Source organism: Globicephala melas, chromosome 10 (genome assembly GCF_963455315.2).
Source record: "Globicephala melas chromosome 10, mGloMel1.2, whole genome shotgun sequence".
Lineage (NCBI taxonomy): Eukaryota > Metazoa > Chordata > Mammalia > Artiodactyla > Delphinidae > Globicephala > Globicephala melas.
The window spans coordinates 41,590,239-41,610,475 of NC_083323.1; the positions used below are offsets into that span (position 1 = coordinate 41,590,239).

General features: G+C 35.4%; 1 protein-coding gene across 4 annotated transcripts in view; it reads left to right on the forward strand.

Annotated features, from left to right (window-relative positions):
- Positions 1-20,237, forward strand: part of OSBPL8 (oxysterol binding protein like 8) — a 192,487-nt gene that overhangs the window by 55,729 nt on the left and 116,521 nt on the right. For 3 of the 4 annotated variants that reach the window (XM_030866229.3, XM_060305957.2, XM_060305958.2), the window contains exon 2: positions 2,810-2,910. In XM_030866229.3, coding sequence (XP_030722089.1) covers positions 2,869-2,910 — 42 coding nt within the window. In that variant the 5' untranslated portion in view covers positions 2,810-2,868. Of the gene's footprint in view, positions 1-2,809; positions 2,911-20,237 lie in introns of those variants that run through there. The other variant, XM_030866232.2, reaches the window with a different exon arrangement.

Consider the following 20,237-nt stretch of genomic DNA (forward strand, 5'->3'; position numbering starts at 1 on the left):
ACAATATATGGAATGGGAGAAAATATTTGTAAACAATGTGACCAACAAGGGCTTACTTTCCAAAATATACAAACAGCTTATGACAACTCAATAACAAAAAACCAACCAAATCAAAAAATGGACAGAAGACCTAAATAGACATTTCTCCAAAGAAGGCATACAGATGGCCAATAGGCACATGAGAAGATGCTCAACATCGCTAAGTATGAGAAATGCAAATCAAAAATACAATGAGGTACCATTTCACACTGGTCAGAATGGCCGTTATTTAAAAGTCTACAAATAACAAATGCTGGAGAGTGTGTGGAGAAAAGGGAACCCTCCTGCACAGTTGATGGGAATGTAAATTGGTGCAGCCACTATAGAAAACAGTATGGAGGTTCCTTAAAAAACTAAAAATAGAGTTGCTATATGATCCAGCAATCCCATTCCTGGGCACATATCCAGAGAAAACTCTAATTACAATTTACAACAGCCAAGACATGGAAGCAATCTAAATGTCCATTGACAGATGCATGGGTAAAGAAGATGTGTTATATATACACAATGGAACACTACTTAGCCATAAAAAAAATGAAATAATGCCATTTGCAGCAACATGGATGGACCTAGAGATTATCATATTAAGTGAAGTAAGTCAGAAAAAGAAAGACAAATACCTTATGATACCACCTATATGTGGAATCTAAAATATGACACAAATGAACTTATTTATGAAACAGAAACAGACTCACAGATATAGAAAACAAACTTACAGTTACCAAAGGGAAAAGGGGGTGGGAGAGGGATAAATTAGGAGTTTGGAGTTAGCAGATACAAACTACTATATATAACATAGATAAGCAACAAGGTCCTACTGTATAGCACAGGGAACTATATTCAAAATCCTGTAATAAACCATAAGGGAAAAGAATATGTATATGTATATGTATAACTGAATCACTTTGCTGTACACCAGAAACTAACACAACATTGTAAATCAACTATACTTCAATAAAAATAAATAAACAAAAATTTTTGCTTGTGGGTCAATAAGTAGTCAGTGGTGCCACTTCCATTTCCTTCCTCTGAGTCCTAACCTGTGAATCTTGGCTATGCGAGAAACAGAACCATATATCGGACATTCGGAGCATATACAGCCTTTTGGAGATCCTTGCCCAAGGTATTGCCATCTGGCTGGTCCTCTCACTGAGTCCTCAAAAGACCATTCCACTGTTCTATCAAGCCAGCTGTTTCAGGATGATATGGTAAGACTAGTGAATTCACTAGCCCATTGCCACAGTTTTTTGTTTGTTTTTTTTTGCTGTGAAATGAGTTCCTTGATCAGCAGCAGTGCTTTGTAGAACAATAGGAGGGGTAGAGAAGGCATTCTGTAAGTCCACGGATAGTAGTTTTGGCAGAAGCATTTTGTGCAGCGAAGGCAAATCTGTATCAGACTAAGTATCTATTTCAGTAAGCATAAAGTACTACCTCTTCCATGATAGAAGCAGTCCAGTGTAATCAACCTGTCACCGGGTAGCTGGCTGATCACCTCAGGTAATAGTGTCATACTGGGGACTCAGTGTTGGTCTCTGCTGCTGGTAGATTTGGCACTCAGCAGTGGCAGTAGCCAGGTTGGTCTTGGTGAGTGGAGGTCCATGTTGCTAAACCCATGCATAACCTGCATCCCTACCATGGTGGCTACTTTGTTCATGAGCCCATTGGACAGTGACAGGATTGGCTGGGGAAAGAGGCTGACTCGTATCCGCAGGATGGGTCATCCTGTATTGATATTTCAGTGCAGTCTTTTACACTTGCAAAGGCAAGAAAATGATTTGGAACTCCAGGAAATGACTAGAAGTGTACCTATTTCTTGGTTTTAATTTTGTTCGCTGTTTTAAGGAAGAATTATTAGAGTGATTATTAGAGACTTCTGAATATATATAATTACTATAGGAGTTCATCTTGGAGGCTTTGTTAGTTAAAAAGCTCAAAAGAAACGTGATGAAGACCTACTTCTAAGACTTTTCAAAATAAAAAAAAGTATAAAAGTAATACATGTTCATTGTAAAAATGAAAAATTCAGAAACAAAAAGAGTACTTTATATATTATGTTCTGTCATTTTGTTTTTTCCACCTAATGTGTTGTGGTCTTCTTTCTAGTTTAGTATATACAGATACTAAGTGATTTTTAAAAATTGCAGCATGCTCTTCAATTGTATGTATGTAGTATAATTTAAGCAAGCTCCTAATGATTGACATTAAGGCTGGTTCCAGTTTTCCTCACCTATTACTTCGTTGGATATGTTTATTTATGTCTTTGTGCATTTGTATAATATATTTGTGGAATAATTCCTAGCCTTGCAATTGCTGGATTAAAGCATGTATATTTTAAATTGTCCTCTCCCCAGTTGTTCTGATTTATATTCTTATCACAGAAGTGCATGAGAACATCTATTTTCCTATGTTCTCAGCAACATTGGATGGTAGCACACTTTTTAGTTTTTACCAATGTAATAATGAAAAAAAAATCTAATTTTATTTCCTTAGTTATAAGTAGGTTCAATCATCTTTTCACATTTTGAACAGTCTCATATCTTTAACCTTGCTCTTGCTAGTCCTCTTCACTTGGAATATTTTCTTTCATTTTTGCTGAACTTCTACCATTCTTCAAGGTGCATGGCAAAATCTGTTTGTTTTTTTTTCCATTATTGAATTTCCCAATAACCTCAGCCTAAAATGATTTCTCTCTCCTTATATACTTAATGCTTTATTTCCCACTTATCACAGTTTTATACCAGAACTAATACATATGATTTTCTTCTTCTAGGATTTACAGGATGACTAAATATTAATGGAAAGAGAAGTGTAAACCTATCTTCTTTCACTATGGAGGCTGGTTTGGCAGATGGAGAACCTGACCGAACTTTGGTGAGTGGTTCAAATACAGCATAATAAGGTACTATCATCTACAGCTGGAAAGTGTATGATGTAAGCCATCATTTTATTTTTAAAATGTATTTAAAACAAACTTTAAAAAAAGTATTTTAAAATAGTACTTTAATTCCTCTGTTGATATGAAAATTACAGATAGTTTAAAGCTTGTTAAGGCATAACCCAGTTTTCTGCTATTTCTGCCTTATCTCCTACCTCTTTTCCCTTGCTTTCTCAGCCATATAGTGTAAGACATACTGATGTAATAGTTTATGTTTGTTTTCCTCAAGAAACTTTTTGCCTTACTGAAATCAAGAGGTTGTTAACAGTTAAGGAAATTAAATGCCTGTAAATCTCACATCATGTGCAGCTGTAGATAGAATGAAACAGTTAAAATAATTCAGAATTAAGAGCAGTTGCCACATATATTCTTTATATAAAAGTATAAAGATTTAATAAATATTGCTGCCTTGTGTTGTGATTGAATTGTATTCTGAAATTAAAACAAATGAGTAGGGGTACTGGTAGTGTACCTTATCCAATAAGTTTAAAAAAAAATAAAAATTCACCAGTAGGATGTGGATTAAATGATGATTTGTCACTGTACGAAAACATTTTGCTCTAGGATCATTTCATTTTCAATTCTCCTTTTTTAAAGATTCCATTAAATATTGATTTATAGATTGTTAGGGATGTTTGTATTACCTAAAGTAAAGGTGCCAGTGGGTAAAATGTAGCCAGGTGATAGCTCTATGATTTGTTAGATGGTAGATTATGTGACAAATTTACATTATTGGAATAATGCAGAGGCCAACTTTTCTGTCTTTCATACTACTATGAAGTTGAGAGTCACTACTAAATTGAGGTGTTTGTGCGTTTTAATTTAGTGAATGTCCTTTGTTCAGGCTCAAATGTAGGATCAGTCTAATGATTGATAGCAAAATGCAGTTTTGTTTACTTGTGTTAACTTGGTCCCAACCTTTTTTGAATTTCTGGTTCAAACTTGTTTCTTTAATGGTCAAAGAAAAGTTAAACTTTAAAATGATAACTTGTTAATAGAGAATAAAATGGACATGGACGTAAATTGGTTTATGAAGAAGGTTATTGTAACGGCGATTTTAAATGGAAAACAGATGGTAGGTTATTTTGTTTTCACTATATCTTCAGAAAAAAAAGTTCAGATTAAGCCTTGTCTTGGAACATGATATTTACTTTACCATAAATATTTTCTTATTTAATGCTAATGGACTTTCTTAAGTTTTTTTTAGCTAAAATATTTAAAATCTTTTGGTGGTAGTAAAAATACCAGTAATAACAACTGCTGTTTTCTAAGTGTATACTTTTTCAGACTGTGCTCACAACAGCCATTAAAGGTAGATGTTTGTTTATCCTCACTTTTAAAGATAGGGAAATAGGCTCAGGGAGGTTAATTGTCTTCTCTAAAAGTTCACAGTGTAAGTGATGGAACTGAGGTCTGTCTGTCTGTCTCTGAATACTTTCCTTTGCTACTAAGATGTTGACTATGTATCTGTCTTTCTGAATAGAATTGCTTAAAATTTATTGTTACCTTTTAGAGTAAATATCTAAGTAGATAGTATTAAATTCTGTATCAGAATATCTATATTGATAAAGTTTTAATCATTTTTTATTCTAAATTCTGTTGATATTGAGAGGTTAGAGCAAGTTATTTAAAAAGCAGTGAGACCATAGCACAGGGAGATCAGCTCGGTGCTTTGTGACCACCTAGAGGGGTGAGATAGGGAGGGTGGGAGGGAGACATAAGAGGGAGGGGATATGGGGATATATGTATATGTATAACTGATTCACTTTGTTATAAAGCAGAAACTAACACACCATTGTAAAGCAATTATACACCAATAAAGATGTTGAAAAAAAACAAAGCAGCGAGAGCAGTTTTCTTCTTGTTGTTCATTAAGCTTCTTCCATGAAATATTGTAGCTCATTTTAGAGACAATAATACCAAAAATTGAACTACTGAAATATTCTGTATTTGAAACTAATCTTAAGGTCCACCTTTGAGTTATCTATTTATAAAATATCACCTTTGAACTGCATGGCCTAAGCTAGTTACTGTTTAGATCTAGGAGAGGTGGATAAGAACATGGGCTCCGTAGACATTTGGCTGTGTGTTAAAATCTGAGCTCCGTCACTTAGTCGTATGACCTGCATAATTAATTAAATTCTGAGGGTTTCCAGTTTTCCTCATCTATTAAATAAAGATAATAGTAATATCTACCTCCCATAGTTGTTGAGTTTTATTTGAGATAATATGTCTATAAAATGCCTATTACCATCTGTGCACATTATAAATATCCAATAAATAAAAGCCACTATTGTTATTGTTAATATAATTATTAATATTCAGCCTTCTCTCCAAAAAGAAAGTTAAGAGGCAGGAGAAGCAATAAAACACATTAAAAAAAGCCCGACACTGTTGGGTAATTTTGGCTTTACACTTTCTCTGAATATCATTTTTGCTACCTAAGATATTGAAGCAGATATTCTACTTCAATAAAAAATATATAAGCAAGAATACTCATCCTTCCTACTTGAGAGGGACAATATGATCTAGTGAAACCAGAAAGTTCTTTGAAAATATAAAGCAGTATGTCAGTATGAGGTAGCAGTGTTGTAAAAAATCTGATTGCATGCACTAGTTTTTAGAATATTATTAGTAAGCTTTTTTTGAATGCAGTCTTTGTGCAGAGTACTATGCCCAGTGAAGGGGATGCTAAGAGATATACCATGTGGTCTGTCTGAATTATGTTTATTTTTGAGAAGACTAGATAGAGGGATGGATAGATAAGGCAATAATAGCATTTACTAAGTGTTAAATGAGGAACATAAGCAAGGCATAGTTATACAAGTTGTGACAATTGGGCGGTTGTTATACACTGGGGTAGTTAGAGAAGCTTTCTTAAGAGAACACAAACTCTGAATAGCATAGGTAATAGGGATCATAAGATTGAGAATGAGCAAGGAGAGCATTCTAAGAAGGGAGGATGGCAAGAGGCAAGGCTAAACAGGAAATTAATTGTTCAGGGTTTATTCAGGGGAAAATGAGTAGAAAAATTGATGAAGGTAGATCGGAAGGGAATGTTGTTTACAAGAATAATGATCAACATGGCAGATAGAGACCAAACTTAGGGAAGGCTTTGAGTGCCAGACCAGGGATTTTGAAGTTGATTCTGTAGACAGTGGTATGTCATTGAATATTTTTATAAAAGTGGACAAGATGAATCTGGAAGCAGGATATAAGGTGATTTAGAGGAGTGAGAGAGAAAGATATTAATTAAGAAACTACTATCGTAGTCTTGGTGTGAGGTAGTGGAAGCTTGGACTCAATTGACTTTAGTGTCCATTTATTCAGTTTTCTTCTTTTATATGAGATTATGTTTTCTATTTTTAAAAAAATTCATTTGCTCATTTATTATTCCAGTTGTGTTTAGTTCTATTTTTGTGGTAGTATTGTTTGTCTTAGGTAGTAAATACTGAAAAATATGAATTGCATTTTTATACTGTACTTATATACTTGAGAACACAAGTGTACATTTAATATGTCTTAAAAAACTATGTAAAAGTCCAGAACTCATATCACTTTGGAAATTAACCACTAAGAAATCCTTTAAGTGTAGGGGTCAAATTTTTATTGATAGATTGAGGTAAACTAAATAAGTGAAATATACCTTTAGATTAAAAAAAAAATTTGAATATGTTCCTTACCTTAAGGAAAGTCATATCTTTTGAATATCTTATAAATTAGTTACCAGAGGATACTACTTTATAAGGTCTACTAGAGGTCAAAATCTTTTGTTGTATTAAAAATTGATTATATAACTGACGTTTTAGAAGAGAATAAAAATTTTAAAAATGTGTAAATCTTTATAGTATTATAAGGGACTCTTAACTGAGGAACTCTTGCTTAAGATTATAATTTAAATTGGGTACTTCGAATCAGATGCTTTCTGAAATGGAAGGAACTGCAAAGGTGATTTAGTTCAGTAATTCTCAGAATGTAGTAAATGAGTATCTTCTTGATGGGCCTAGAGATGACCCGACTTCCTGAAACTTTGATTTCTACTTACTTACTAGGTGAATTTTTCATGATTACTGTGATTTAGTGCTCGTCAAGTAAAATTGGTATGTTATTAGAGTTTACTGAGAGCTTTAAATCATATTCTAAGGAGTATACTACTATATATACTCTAAGGAGTATATATAGTATGCTACTATATATAGCATTTGACAACATCATACAGCTTGTGTATATAGGCATGTAAATGAATGGAATTGCCTAATTTTTGGTAACATCAAGTATTATTTTTTCAGCGGGTCACAGATTTTAAATGTTGCTATTTTTATTCTCTTGTTTAAATATAGTTGACCCTTGAATGATTAGTGGGAGTGGGGTAGGATAGTCTCTGACCCTCGATGCGGAGCCGTGGTTCCTTGGTATCCTCAATTCAACCAGCCACTGATCTGTATGTAGCACTGTAGTATTTACTATTGAAAAAAATCCGCCTATAAGTGGACCTGTGCAGTTCAGACCCTCATTGTTCAAGGGTTAACTGTACTATTAGTTTAGCTTCATCATTATCATTATTAACTTAGTATATTATATGTTTTTAGTGATAGCATATTTATAAGGACAGTATTTTTGGTGTACAGTTTCTCAATAACTGACCTTTAAGACATTTATGCATTCAAGTTCAATGATAAATTATCTATATGCCAATTACTAATCCTCTTAAAGTATTCTTGCGCAATGGCACTTGGTTGTTCTTATTAGATACCCCTTCCCCACCCTAAAGTGGGAATGGATGGAGAAGGGCTGTGAAGTTTCTTATCTCATCTATTACAAATGGGTCAACAAATTTGGTACATATGCTTATCTAACATTTGAATATCCTTTGAGACCTGCCTGCTAAGTGTTTGGCTAATGCTGTATACTTCAGGATTGCCTAGTAGAGACCTTTTCATCTTTAACAAAGATTTTGCTACCAGCAGAGCCTTTTGCAAACCTCTGAGTCCTGTGGCTACTTTTTCCCTTAGTCTTTGTGGGAAACTTAGAGATCATTTAGTCTAACAATCTGCCTAATGTAAGGATTCTACCTACAGTATCCCCTGACAGCAGGTCATCCAGCCTCAGCATGAACACATGTAGTTTATAGGTAACTCAGTTTCTCAAAAGGCAGCTCAAGTCATTATACTTGAACTAAGATAGACTTTTCTATTAAATTTTACCATTGGTCATTATGCTAGTTTCCTTGTTGCTACAAGTTACCACAAATTTAGTGGCTTAAAACAACAGAAATTTATTATCTTAGAGTTCTGGATATCAGAAGTCTAAAAGCAAGGTGTTATGTTCATTCTGGAGGCTCTTATGGGAGAATTCATTCCTTTTTATCAGTGTCTAGAGGTTGCAATCTTTCATTGGCTCATGGTTACTTCCTCCTATTACTTCAACCTCTGGCTTTTGTTGTCACATCTACTGCTCACTCATCTTCTTGTTTCCTTCTTTTTTTTTTTTTGTGGTACGCAGACCTCTCACTGTTGTGGCCTCTCCCGTTGCGGAGCACAGGCTCCAGACGCGCAGGCTCAGTGGCCATGGCTCACGGGCCCAACCGTTCCGTGGCATGTGGGATCTTCCCGGACCGGGGCACGAACCCGTGTCCCCTGCATCGGCAGGCGGACTCTCAACCACTGCGCCACCAGGGAAGCCCCTTGTTTCCTTCTTATAAGGACCCTTGTGATTACTTTGGGCCCACTCAGATAATCCGGAATAACTGCCTTGTCTCAAGATTTTTAACTTAATCACATCTGCAGAGTCCCTTGTATCAAGTAAGGTAATATTCACAGGTTCCAGGGATTGGGATGTGGACATCTTTGGGAGGCCATTATTCTGCCTACCACAGTCATTGTACTAACCTCTGGTGCATCCCAGTCTAGAGAAGTGGGTCCTATTGCCAAATAATCCAAAATTGGGTAGTCTTCTGGGGCAACTCACCTGGGGAGTTGCCAGTTAGATTAAGGCCCTAAATTAAGTAAATTCTTAGGTTGCAGAGATCTTCTTATGTAAAATAATAAAATAACTAGAAATTTTAGTTACCAATTTATTACCTACATACTTATTGTCTTTTATATTAAAATAACTTCATCTTCCTAATAGCTGCTTTCTAACTGTAGCAGTTTACATTAATTACACATTCAAGAATATTAATAGGTATCTTTATTGAAGTCTTTATTATATAAAATTTCAAATATATTTTTATAAATAAGATGAACTAGTATAATGAATTCTCATGTACCCATCACCCATCTTCAGCATTATCAACTCGGGTCAATCTTGTTTCATGTATACTCCTGCCTTCCCACCCCATACTTTTTTGAGAAAATCCCATATACATCATTTTCTTCATAAGTATTTCAGTATATATCTCTAAAATATAAAGACTTTTCATTAAAACTTTAACCACAAATTTCATTATTACTCTAAAAATGAGGAATTCGTTAATATAGTCAACTAGTCATTGCTTAAACGCCCCTAATTGTCTTGTAAATTTCTTTTTATTGTCTTTGTGTTGGACTTGGTTCCTAAGCCACTTAAGTCTTTTTTAATCTTTTAAGTCTCTCCTGTATCTGTTTTTGATTTTTCCTTTTCAATTTTTAATTTTCCTTTTTCAGTTTATTGAGGAAATAAGGTAGTTTGTCCTATAGTGTTTCCCACAATCTGGATTTGCCCCCATGGTGATTGTTTAATGTATTCTTCAGTTACTTATATTTCTTGCAAATTGGTCAGTAGACAGTTCTAATCTGAGACTTGCTCAGATTCAGGTTCAATTTTTCATGACAAGAATACTTCATTGATGGTGTTCTGTATTACCATCAGGAGGCACATAATGTCTGATTGTCTCTCTTCTTGTGATAATAGCGGCCATTGATGATCGTTGCTTAGATCTGTTAATTCAGTAGGAGTATAAATTAACAGCAGTACTTAAATATTTGTAATGTTTGAACTTCCCAAGTGGGAAAATATCACTCAGTATTTCCTATTGTTTGAGCACTTAGATTCTTATTGTATCTTTTTTTTTTTGTACCTGTTAAAAGTTGTTCTTAATTCTATTAGAGGCTTGAATAATATAACATAAATATTTTGAAGGTATATAATGGGACTCTTCAATAAGTTTGGGGAGCTAAATTAGAGAAAGGGTTAGCTTTGAAATAGTAAAAGAAATAGCCAGTGGTCTACATAGTATATCAGTAGAATTCCAAGCCAGAAATCTTTTGTATTCCATTATGCTTGGAGATTTTCGGAATGTGTTTCCAGGACTATGGAACTCAAGATCTTTTCAGAGAATCTGTGAGGTCAAAATTATTTTCGTAGTAATACCGTGGTATTTGATGTTATTTGCTTTGTTTCTCATTCTCTAGTGAACGTACAGTGCACTTTTCCCAAGACTGTATGAGGTGTGATTATGCCATTGCTCTGCTGGCTAATGGAGTGTATGCTTGTATATTCTTGTGTTTTCAAATTTTCTTAGTTTAATTTTTTCCTAAGCAGTGTTTTTTTTTTTAATTTAAATAAACTTCATTTTTTGGAAGAGTTTTACAGAAATATTGTGAACAATTTTTAGGTTTACAGAAAAAATCTGAACATAGTACAGAGTTCTGTGTAGCTTGTACCCACTTTCCCCTATTATTAACATATTAATATGGTACATTTGGTACAATTAATGAATCCATATTGATACATTATTAACTGAAGTCCATACTTTGTGTCAGATTTCCTTAGTTTTTACCTAATGTGCTTTTTCTATTCCAGAATCCCATCAGGGTAGCACTTTACATTTAGTCATCACATCTCTTTAAGGCCCTCTTGGCAATTATAATTTCTTTTCTTTTTTTTTTTTTAAATGGTAAAATTCAACATTTATTCACAACAGAAATTCTCGGAAAAATAGGAATAGAGGTGAACTTCCTCACATGATAAAATAATCTACAAAAAACCTACTATTAATGTTACTTTATTTTTTTTAATTAATTTTTATTGGAGTATAGTTGCTTTACTATGTTGTGTGAGTTTCTACTGTACAGCGAAATGAATCAGCTATACATATACATACATCCCCTCTTTTTTGGATTTTCTTCCAATTTAGATCACCACAGTGCATTAAGTAGAGTTCCCTGTGCTATACAATATGTTCTCATTAGTTGTCTATTTTATACATAGTATCAATAGTGTATATGTGTCAATCCCAATCTCCCAATTCCTCCCACCACCCCCTTCCCCCTTGGTATCCATATATTTGTTCTCTACATCTGTGTCTCTATTTTTGCTTTGCAAATAAGATCATCTATACCATTTTTCTAGATTCCACATATATGCACTAATATACGATATATTTTTTTCTCTTTCTGACTTACTTCACTCTGTATGACACTCTTTAGGTCCATCTGCATCTCTACAAATGACCCAATTTCGTTCCTTTTTATGGCTGAGTAATATTCCATTGTATATATGTACCACATCTTCTTTATCCATTTCTCTGTTGATGGACATTTAGGTTGCTTCCATGTGCTGGCTATTGTAAATAGTGCTGCTATGAACATTGGGGTGCATGTGTCTTTTTGAATTATGGTTATCTCTGGGTATATGCCCAGTAGTGGGATTGCTGGGTCATGTGGTAGTTCTATTTTTAGTTTTTTCAGGAACCTCCATACTGTTCTCCATAGTGGCTGTATCAATTTACATTCCCACCAACAGTGCATGAGGGTTCCCTTTTCTCCACACCCTCTCCAGCATTTGTTGTTTGTAGATTTTCTGATGATGCCCATTCTAACTGGTGTGAGGTGATACCTCATTGTAGTTTTGATTTGAATTTCTCTAATAATTAGTGAGCATCTTTTTATGTGTTTTTGGCCATCTGTATGTCTTCTTTGGAGAAATGTCTATTTAGGTCTTCTGCCCATTTTTTGATATTGAGCTGCATGAGCTGCTTTTATATTTTTGAGATTAATCCTTTGTCAGTTGCTTTGTTGCGAATATTATCTCCCACTCTGAGGGTTGTCTTTGCGTCATGGTTTCCTTTGCTGTGCAAAAGCTTCTGTGGTTCATTAGGTCCCGTTTGTTTATGTTTGTTTTCATTACTCTAGTAGGTGGGTCAAAAAAGATCTTGCTGCGATTTATGTCGAAGAATGTTTTGCCTATGTTTTTCCTCTAAGAGTTTTAGGGCAGTTATAATTTCTTAAGACTTTCCTTGGTTTTGATGACATTGACAGTTTTGAGGAGTTCTGGTCGGATATTTTGCAGTGTCCCTCAAATGGAATTTGTCTGTTGTTTTTCTCATAATTAGACTGGGTTTTGGGGAGGAGACCACAAAGGTAAAATGCCATCATCACATCATTATGGAGAAGTATACACTATCAACATGACTTATCACTTTTGATGTTGGCTGTGATCACCTGGCAAAGATAGTGAATTTCTCTCTTTTAATTTAGAATTCAGCAAGTATCAATAAATATAATCCACATAAACAACAACTCTTTGGAGTCTTTGCTAATTTCTAGGAGTGGAAAGGGGTCTGGAGACCCAAAAGTTTGAGAATTGCTCATTTAAACATTCAGTAACTAACACTTTAAAGACAAATAATTGGCAGCTATGTGATGTGAAAAGAGGGACCCAGTAGTTGATTGGGTGTGTTGGAGATGCAGGGGGAGGTGAAGGTGGAAAGAAGAATTATAATAGAGCCTTTAGGAATGAGGGAGTGATGATCGAGATAAAATTTGCCTATTTCATAATTGTACCTAGCATTCAGACATGATCTATATCAAGAAGTTTTTTTGTTTGTTTTTGTTTCTTTTTTCATTTTTATATTTAAAAAATATTGGTTGAATGCTTATGTAGTTTGTTTTATTAGATTTATTATTTTATCTGATTCATATCATCTGCAAATAATAGTCATTTTTTTTCTTTTCAGTCCTTATACAGCTGAGCCTGTGGTTTTGTGTAGGTATGTTAGGGGTGAGAGGTGGAGGAGTCTTTAAAGCCTTTTATATTTTTCTAGAAATTTATCCATTTTGTGGAGGTTTCAAAATTATTTAAGATTTAATATTTTTTATTTAAAAAATTCTCTGGGTCTCCTATTTTGTGAATATAATAGCACTTTTCCTTCTTTAATCTCTCTTAACTTCTATATTTTCCATCTTTTCCTTTCTTTGTGCCTTTTTGTTGAATTCCTTTACCAGTCTTCTGACTCAACTAATTTATTATTGTATCATATTTGTTTTGCTGTTCAAATCTGCTGTATACTTTATTTCACCGTAATATTTTTATACCCAGTATTACTAGCTGTTTTTTTGTGATTGCTTGGTCATGCTTCATATTTTTACAATATCCTCCAGTATCATTTGGAACATATTTATTGTGGTTATTTTAAGTTTTTGATGGCTTTTGTTTACTAATTTTCTTTCCTTCTACTGAGATTGTTCAGTTTTCCTTCTTAGCACTTGGACTTCTTAGGATATTAATTTTTTTTGTTTGTGAGCTTGTACTTTCTTGGAAATAATATTCTCCTGGGAATATCTGATACTGTCCTAGATAGAAAGGTAAGAACCCAGGGACTTTTTGGTCTGTCTGGGGAATACATGTCTTAGGGTGAAGAATCTCTTGTTAAAATCATTGTTTCATTATTCCTCATTTGTTCCTTCCACTCATATATTCTGTTTCTTAGGGAATTTTTCTGTATTTCTGCTTTGGGCATAATTCTTTTCGACAAGCTGCCTCCCTAGTTGTAATCAGTTAGCTCATTTGGGGGAAAGAACAGTGGGAGGTAGTAGTCAGGGTCTTTGCCTGCACTTGTTGTGTGCATACTGCAACTGATTTAAAAACAATTTAGAAACAAAAGTGATTAAAACTTTGTTTAATGCCTCTGGTTGGTATTAAATCGTGTTCTGCCGTGGTAGTAAGGACAGAGTGGAGAGTGATCTCTTCAGTATTATAGAGAGAAAAAGGCCCAGAAAGATGGCTCCCAGGTCTTCCTCCTACTCTGGCCCCCTGGCCTTTCCTCCATCTGTGGTACTGTACTCTCTGTCTGCTTGAAGCTTGCTCCCCATCCATCCGTCTCTAGTGATGGGTTCAGGGAGGATGTTAGTTACTTCACTGGTAAGTAACTCAGTTACCATTTGTAAAAAGAGTTGGTTACTTTCTTTTTGGCTTTGTGTTCCCTGTGTGAAGGTTGGCTTAGGTGGTGGCTGAAAGGGGACCAAAAACATCAAAAGAACAGCAGCCCTGTTGGACAGTTCATCTATATTAAGATCTTTGTCAGCTGTGACATGCCCACAGTTTAAAAATCAGAAGTCTGTTAAGGTGGCTCACTCCCAAGTAAATAGATTATGTCATTTACCCAATAGAAAGTTATTTGTTTTGCTAAATTAGACTTAAGGTGGAAACTTGGCTTTAAAGATTTATTATTTCTTTCGATATCCATAACATTGCAGTCATTCAGATTTTAAAAGTATGGTTTGAAGGTTTTTCATAAGCATTATCATTTGCTGTTTCTCCTAAGTTTTAAGACATGCAGATGCTTCTTATAAGCAGGATATAGTAAAAGCCAAGACATCCATAGCTCTACCTTTAACTCTTAATTAAAATTATGTGCATTAAGAATCTTAAATTTCTTCCTGCTTTTTAAAAAAATAAAATGAGAGTCCCACAAAACCTCAGAAAGACATGTGAAGGATTAGAATTTCAGCATGTTGGAGATACATAAAGATAAAATTCGATTAAAAGTTCAAGAAAATCTCTACCTGTCCAACTGTCTAGTGAGAATAGAGCAATGAAGGGATATTTATCCAGACCTCACCTCAGTAGGTTTTCATTAACTTGTGACTACTTCAGAAGTCACGTTAAGTTTAATATGGTGAAAACAACAGCAATGGAGCAAGAAAGAGCTTGAGAGAGGGAATGAATTTACATATATGTATATGAATTTATATTTGTATCTGTGTATGTACCTGTATACCCACACACACACGTGAAATTTAATTTTAGCCGAACATATATTGAGTCTAAAAAACTAGCCTGCCATCATTGAACATATCTATACACATAGTACCTCGCCAGGTTTATGACTACACCATGTTTGGAGCATATTTTAGGTCTCAGAGACAATATTGCTTGCTGCTTTAGGGGCATTAGTAGAAAATAAAGCTAGAGGAAATGAATAACAACTAACATTTTTAAATTTTCTATAACGTGCCAGAGCCGTTCTAAGTACTTTGTAGATAAACTCATGTAATCTTCACATAACCCTATGAGATAATATAATTTACTATCTCAGTAGTAAATAGATGAGGACACAGAGAGTTAAGAAAGTCGCTCAGGGTCACACAACTAGTAAGTGGCAGAACTGGGATACATTTTGTCTCCAGAGGCTAAGCTTTAATCTTTTTCCTGTATTGCCTCTCACCTATGATGTTAGAATCAGATTATACAGAGCCTTGAATACTATTTTTTACAGTTTGGGATTTTTGTTTTTAATGTAATGTCAAACCATTGAATTTTTTTTTTCTGTTTTTTTGAGTAGGGAAACAACCTGTTCAGAGTGTGGTTTAGGAAAATTATCTTGACAGAATTGTGGATATTGGAGGGAGGGGCAACCAACTGAACATTAGAGTTATCTGGGGTGTGCTGAAAAATCCCAGTGCTCGGGCTTCCCTGGTGGCGCAGTGGTTGAGAGTCCGCCTGCCGGTGCAGGGGACACGGGTTCGTGCCCCGGTCTGGGAAGATCCCACATGCCGCGGAGTGGCTGGGCCCGTGAGCCATGGCCGCTGAGCCTGTGCGCCCGGAGCCTGTGCTCCGCAATGGGAGAGGCCACAGCAGTGAGAGGCCCGCGTACTGGGGGAAAAAAAAAAAATCCCAGTGCTCAGGCTGTTCAATTGAATTAGAATCTTAGAGGGTGAGACACAGACATCAGTACTTTTTAAAGTCTCCTAGGTGATTTCAGTGCCCAACTTAGGTTGAGAACCATAGAAATAGAGATGGTTAGCCCATGGAACAAGTTAGCATACAGTTTTGTAAACTAGGTAAAAGACAGTTAAAACCTGTCGGGTCATAGAAGCAAAACAGACAATATGTCCCTTCTGGATTTTCCTTTTCCCCCTAGATTTCTAAAATCTGCACTTTCCCTATTTGGGTTACTGTATTTGTGTAGAGAAAAAACATTATTTTTTGCAGTCTTACTATGTGCCCTCACCGGGGATTGATGTCTCACACACTTTCTCATTTAATTCCCTCCATAGTACTGTGAAGTAGATATTACTCTGTTTTTAGAGATGAAGAAACTGAGGCTCTAAAGGGGTTAGTAATTTTTCTAAGTCACATAAGCTAGTCAGTGGCCCATATTAGGATTCAAATACAGATACTCTGTTATTCATGTCATTGAATGTAAGGCTAATGTTTTTATGTTGTAAACTGATCTGTGTTACACCTAGCCTTTTAAGCATCCCTTTAAAGTTTTTACATACATTACCTAAAATAATGTATACTTTGAAAAATGTGCAATCCATGATGTATTTTATTTAACCCAAAGTTTTGTTCTCCTGTAACTAATTTTGATTTTTCTATCCAGGGTGAATTTTTTGGCATTTTGGCACCACATAGTTGCTGACACATGGAGAGGAGTTGCTGACTGCATTTTTATATGTGGTAGATATTATGAGTCACCGAGGGTGACATTTCCATGTTATCATTAGCAGTCTTGCCTGTGGCTTGATCAACATAATTTACTAATGAATGATTTGTTAGAATAGAACTTCAGAAGGAAAGAAGGTATTTGTTATACAGTTCTTATGTCTTAATTCAATTCCTGGTCATGATTCATTATAGAATGTAGGCTCATGTATCTATGTAAAGAATTGGTCAAAACGAAATTGCAGGTAATGTAAGCTCTTATTTCAAACTGAAACTCGAAATTATGTAAACAGGTCATAAGATTAAGCATCATACACTGAAATATTTGTGTACGTGAGCTGCCTCATATAACCAACTATCATACCTAGCCTGGCATGATAGTGATGTGATAACATGGTTTCTGTTGAGCTGTTATTTCATAACCTTTTCAGGTAACTATGGATGGTTAGGTCAGATATAGAGGAACATGTTAATGAGGTCAAATGCCAAGGTCATCGGTTTAATTCTTTTAGTGGACAGTTAACTTTTTTCTTATTTTATAAATACAGACTTCACCAGCAGTCTCACATTAGTTACAACTGACATCACATTGATTGATTTTGAACTTCCTTTGTATGTGAAGATCTTGATGAAAGAGGTTGGTTTAAACCTGGCAAGGGACCACTAGTACCAGAATAAATATAATTTATGCTCCATTACCAAAAACCAGTAGTGAATTTGTAACAGTGTCACTTATGAAGGACAGAATTATTTAAGAAAAAGCATGGGAGAATTTCTAGCAATGGACTTCGGGCATATAATGGCCAAAGACTAATAGTGGAAGAAAATACAAATATGCTTTAAATTACAGCTAAGGATGTTCTTAGGATTGAGATAATTTTCTATGTTGAGTTGTTAGTATAACAGAATTTTAGTACTGTAACAGATGTCATGAGCAAATAAGAAAACTAAATTCAAAATATTTATTCAAGGTTACTTAGGAAATACTGATCGACTTAGGTTTAGAATAGGTTTAGAACTCAGATTTCATGGTTCTAGCCCATATTAGTTCTTTGCATATATATTTTAGACATGCAGAATGTTAAATTTTGGAAAATACAAAGATGAGCAAGACTTGTTTTGTCATAGGAGAATTGAAACTAATTCCTTTAATAAACAGAGGAACTCAACGAACTACATATGTATAATAAATTCTTTGCTAGGTATTAGGGTTATAATACTGACTGAGCCTTTTTTTCATTCATGCATTTATTCATTGGTTCATTCAGTGTTTGTTGAGTGTCTACCATGTGCCAGGCTCTGTTTAATCTTAAAGGATTCGACAGTGAACAGAATAGACAAAGTTCCTACTCTAGTGGAATTAACATTCCATTGGAAAAGGACAAAAAATATACATAAATATATACTGTGCTGTGTCATGATTGTTGTGATGAAAAATAAAGCAGGGTAAGGAGGATAAAGAGTACCAGAATTGGAGATAGGTGTTGCTATTTTCTAGGAATATCATGGAGGTCTTTTGATGAAGTGACTTTTTTTTTTTTGCGGTACGCGGGCCTCTCACTGTTGTGGCCTCTCCCGTTGCGGAGCACAGGTTCCAGACACGCAGGCTCAGTCAGTGGCCATGGCTCACGGGCCCAGCCATTCCGTGGCATGTGGGATCTTCCCGGACCGGGGCACGAAACCGCGTCCCCTGCATCGTCAGGTGGACTCTGAACCACTGCGCCACCAGGGAAGCCCCTGATGAAGTGACTTTTAAACAGAGTCCTAAAGGTAGCTTTCTAGGCAGAGGTAAGAGCCAAGTGTGAAGCTCACAAATCTTTTATGCAGACTGGTGGTTGGGCTGTAAGTGTTGAGGTTTAGGGGAAAGGTGAGTGAGGGGTCTTTCTACCTCCTCACTCAGGAAGATGGAAGTACAGGTCCCTAGGAACACATGGAGCTCTATGGCTGCCCGCTGCACTTCTGCGTGATAGAAGGATGCAGTGACAAAACGGACGGAGTGAGTATCCCTTTGTTATGCCTGGCATAGGAAGTCAGGAATACCCTTACCAAGGATGTGCTGTTTTTTCTGGGATAATAAGAATGAGTGTACCAGGAGAGTGATTGGGATGGCCCTAAGGGGCTGGAGTTCAGGAGAGGTTAAGGTGGGAAACTAATTTGGGGAGTTGTCAGTGCATAGAATGCGTAAAAATCAAGTCAGTGGAATCATTCATGGAAAACATGTTGCATGGGGACAAAAGAGATTCTAGGCTGCAACCTTGGGAAATAACTATCTTAAGGGAGAAGAAGGGGAAGGGGGCCAGGCAGAAAGAGGAAAGGAGAGAAAGAAGAGAAAATAGCTTGGAAATTAAGGAAGGGGGGAGAGTTTTGAGAAAAGGAGTGGTCAACAATGACAAATGCTAGAGAGTGGTCAGTGGGTTGAGCTGGGGAGAGGTAAGGTTGTGCTAGACTTGAATTGTCCAGTAGTTCTATTTGACAACACTATAACTAGACCATTGTAATATTAGGAAAAAAGTTAAATAACATTATTTTTTACCTATTTATGGTAGCAGTAGAGGAAATACTATGAGATAACTATGCATTGTTAAAGAACTGGTATTAGAAAGTTAGTGGTGGGGAAAGATACACTTCATCTTGAACTTTGGTAGCAGAATTGGCAATTTGAGTTGAGCCTTCAAGGTAGGGAACTTTTGAGCTATTGAACAGGGAAGCAAAAACAATGTTTTTGCAGAATATTGCAGATTGCTCTGAGCAATCAGTTTTACTAGACAGATAATTTAGATACGTGAAATTTTGGAGTTGTAAGGCTATCTCATAGGAGATCAAAACATTTCTGTGGAATGAATAATTGGGTCAAATTGTAGATGATTTAAATATCAGGGTTGGGGATTTTTTTCCTAAAGAATGGGTGCTATCAAATATTTTTAAGTGGAGGAGCCACATGGCCCAAGTGATAGGTTAGGGAATTAACTTGGTAAATTAATCATTCCCTTCTTGGTCCTTTCTTAGTCTTTGTCACTTATTGTACCATTCAGTAATTCTGCCTTATGTCTGTATAATGCTTTAACAAAAATTTATAAAGTACACTCATGTAAACTATTATTAAGCCTCACAACAACTTTGGAAAGTTGTACGGTTTAATAATTGTGTATTCACAGAGGAGAAAATAAACTTCAGAACAGCTAAATGACTTGCTAATGATAGGTCTGGCTTGAATAATGAGTAATATTGTGTAGATTGGGTGGAGATAACTTACCTTAAAGTCAAATGAATTACTGTACTACAGTATATACAGTCTTCAATATATGGTGATATTCTTAGCAATAGGGACCATGTCTTTATTGTGTGTTTGAACTTCAATATTTAGTGTAGTAGGTAAATGAGTAAGGTAAGACTGAGTGCAGGGACATCTATTAGAAGGAAGATGCAAAAGCTGATAAATCTGGTGATGTGGGTCTGGCCTGGTTAGTATTAATGGGAATTGAAAGAAAGGACTAGATGTGAGTAGATATTGTCTATTTAAAATTAATTACAATGTAATGACTTAATCAGATGTTGGGGGGAAAATAGAGTCTCAGTGACTCAAGGGTTTAGGTCTGAGTGATTCAAAGAAAGA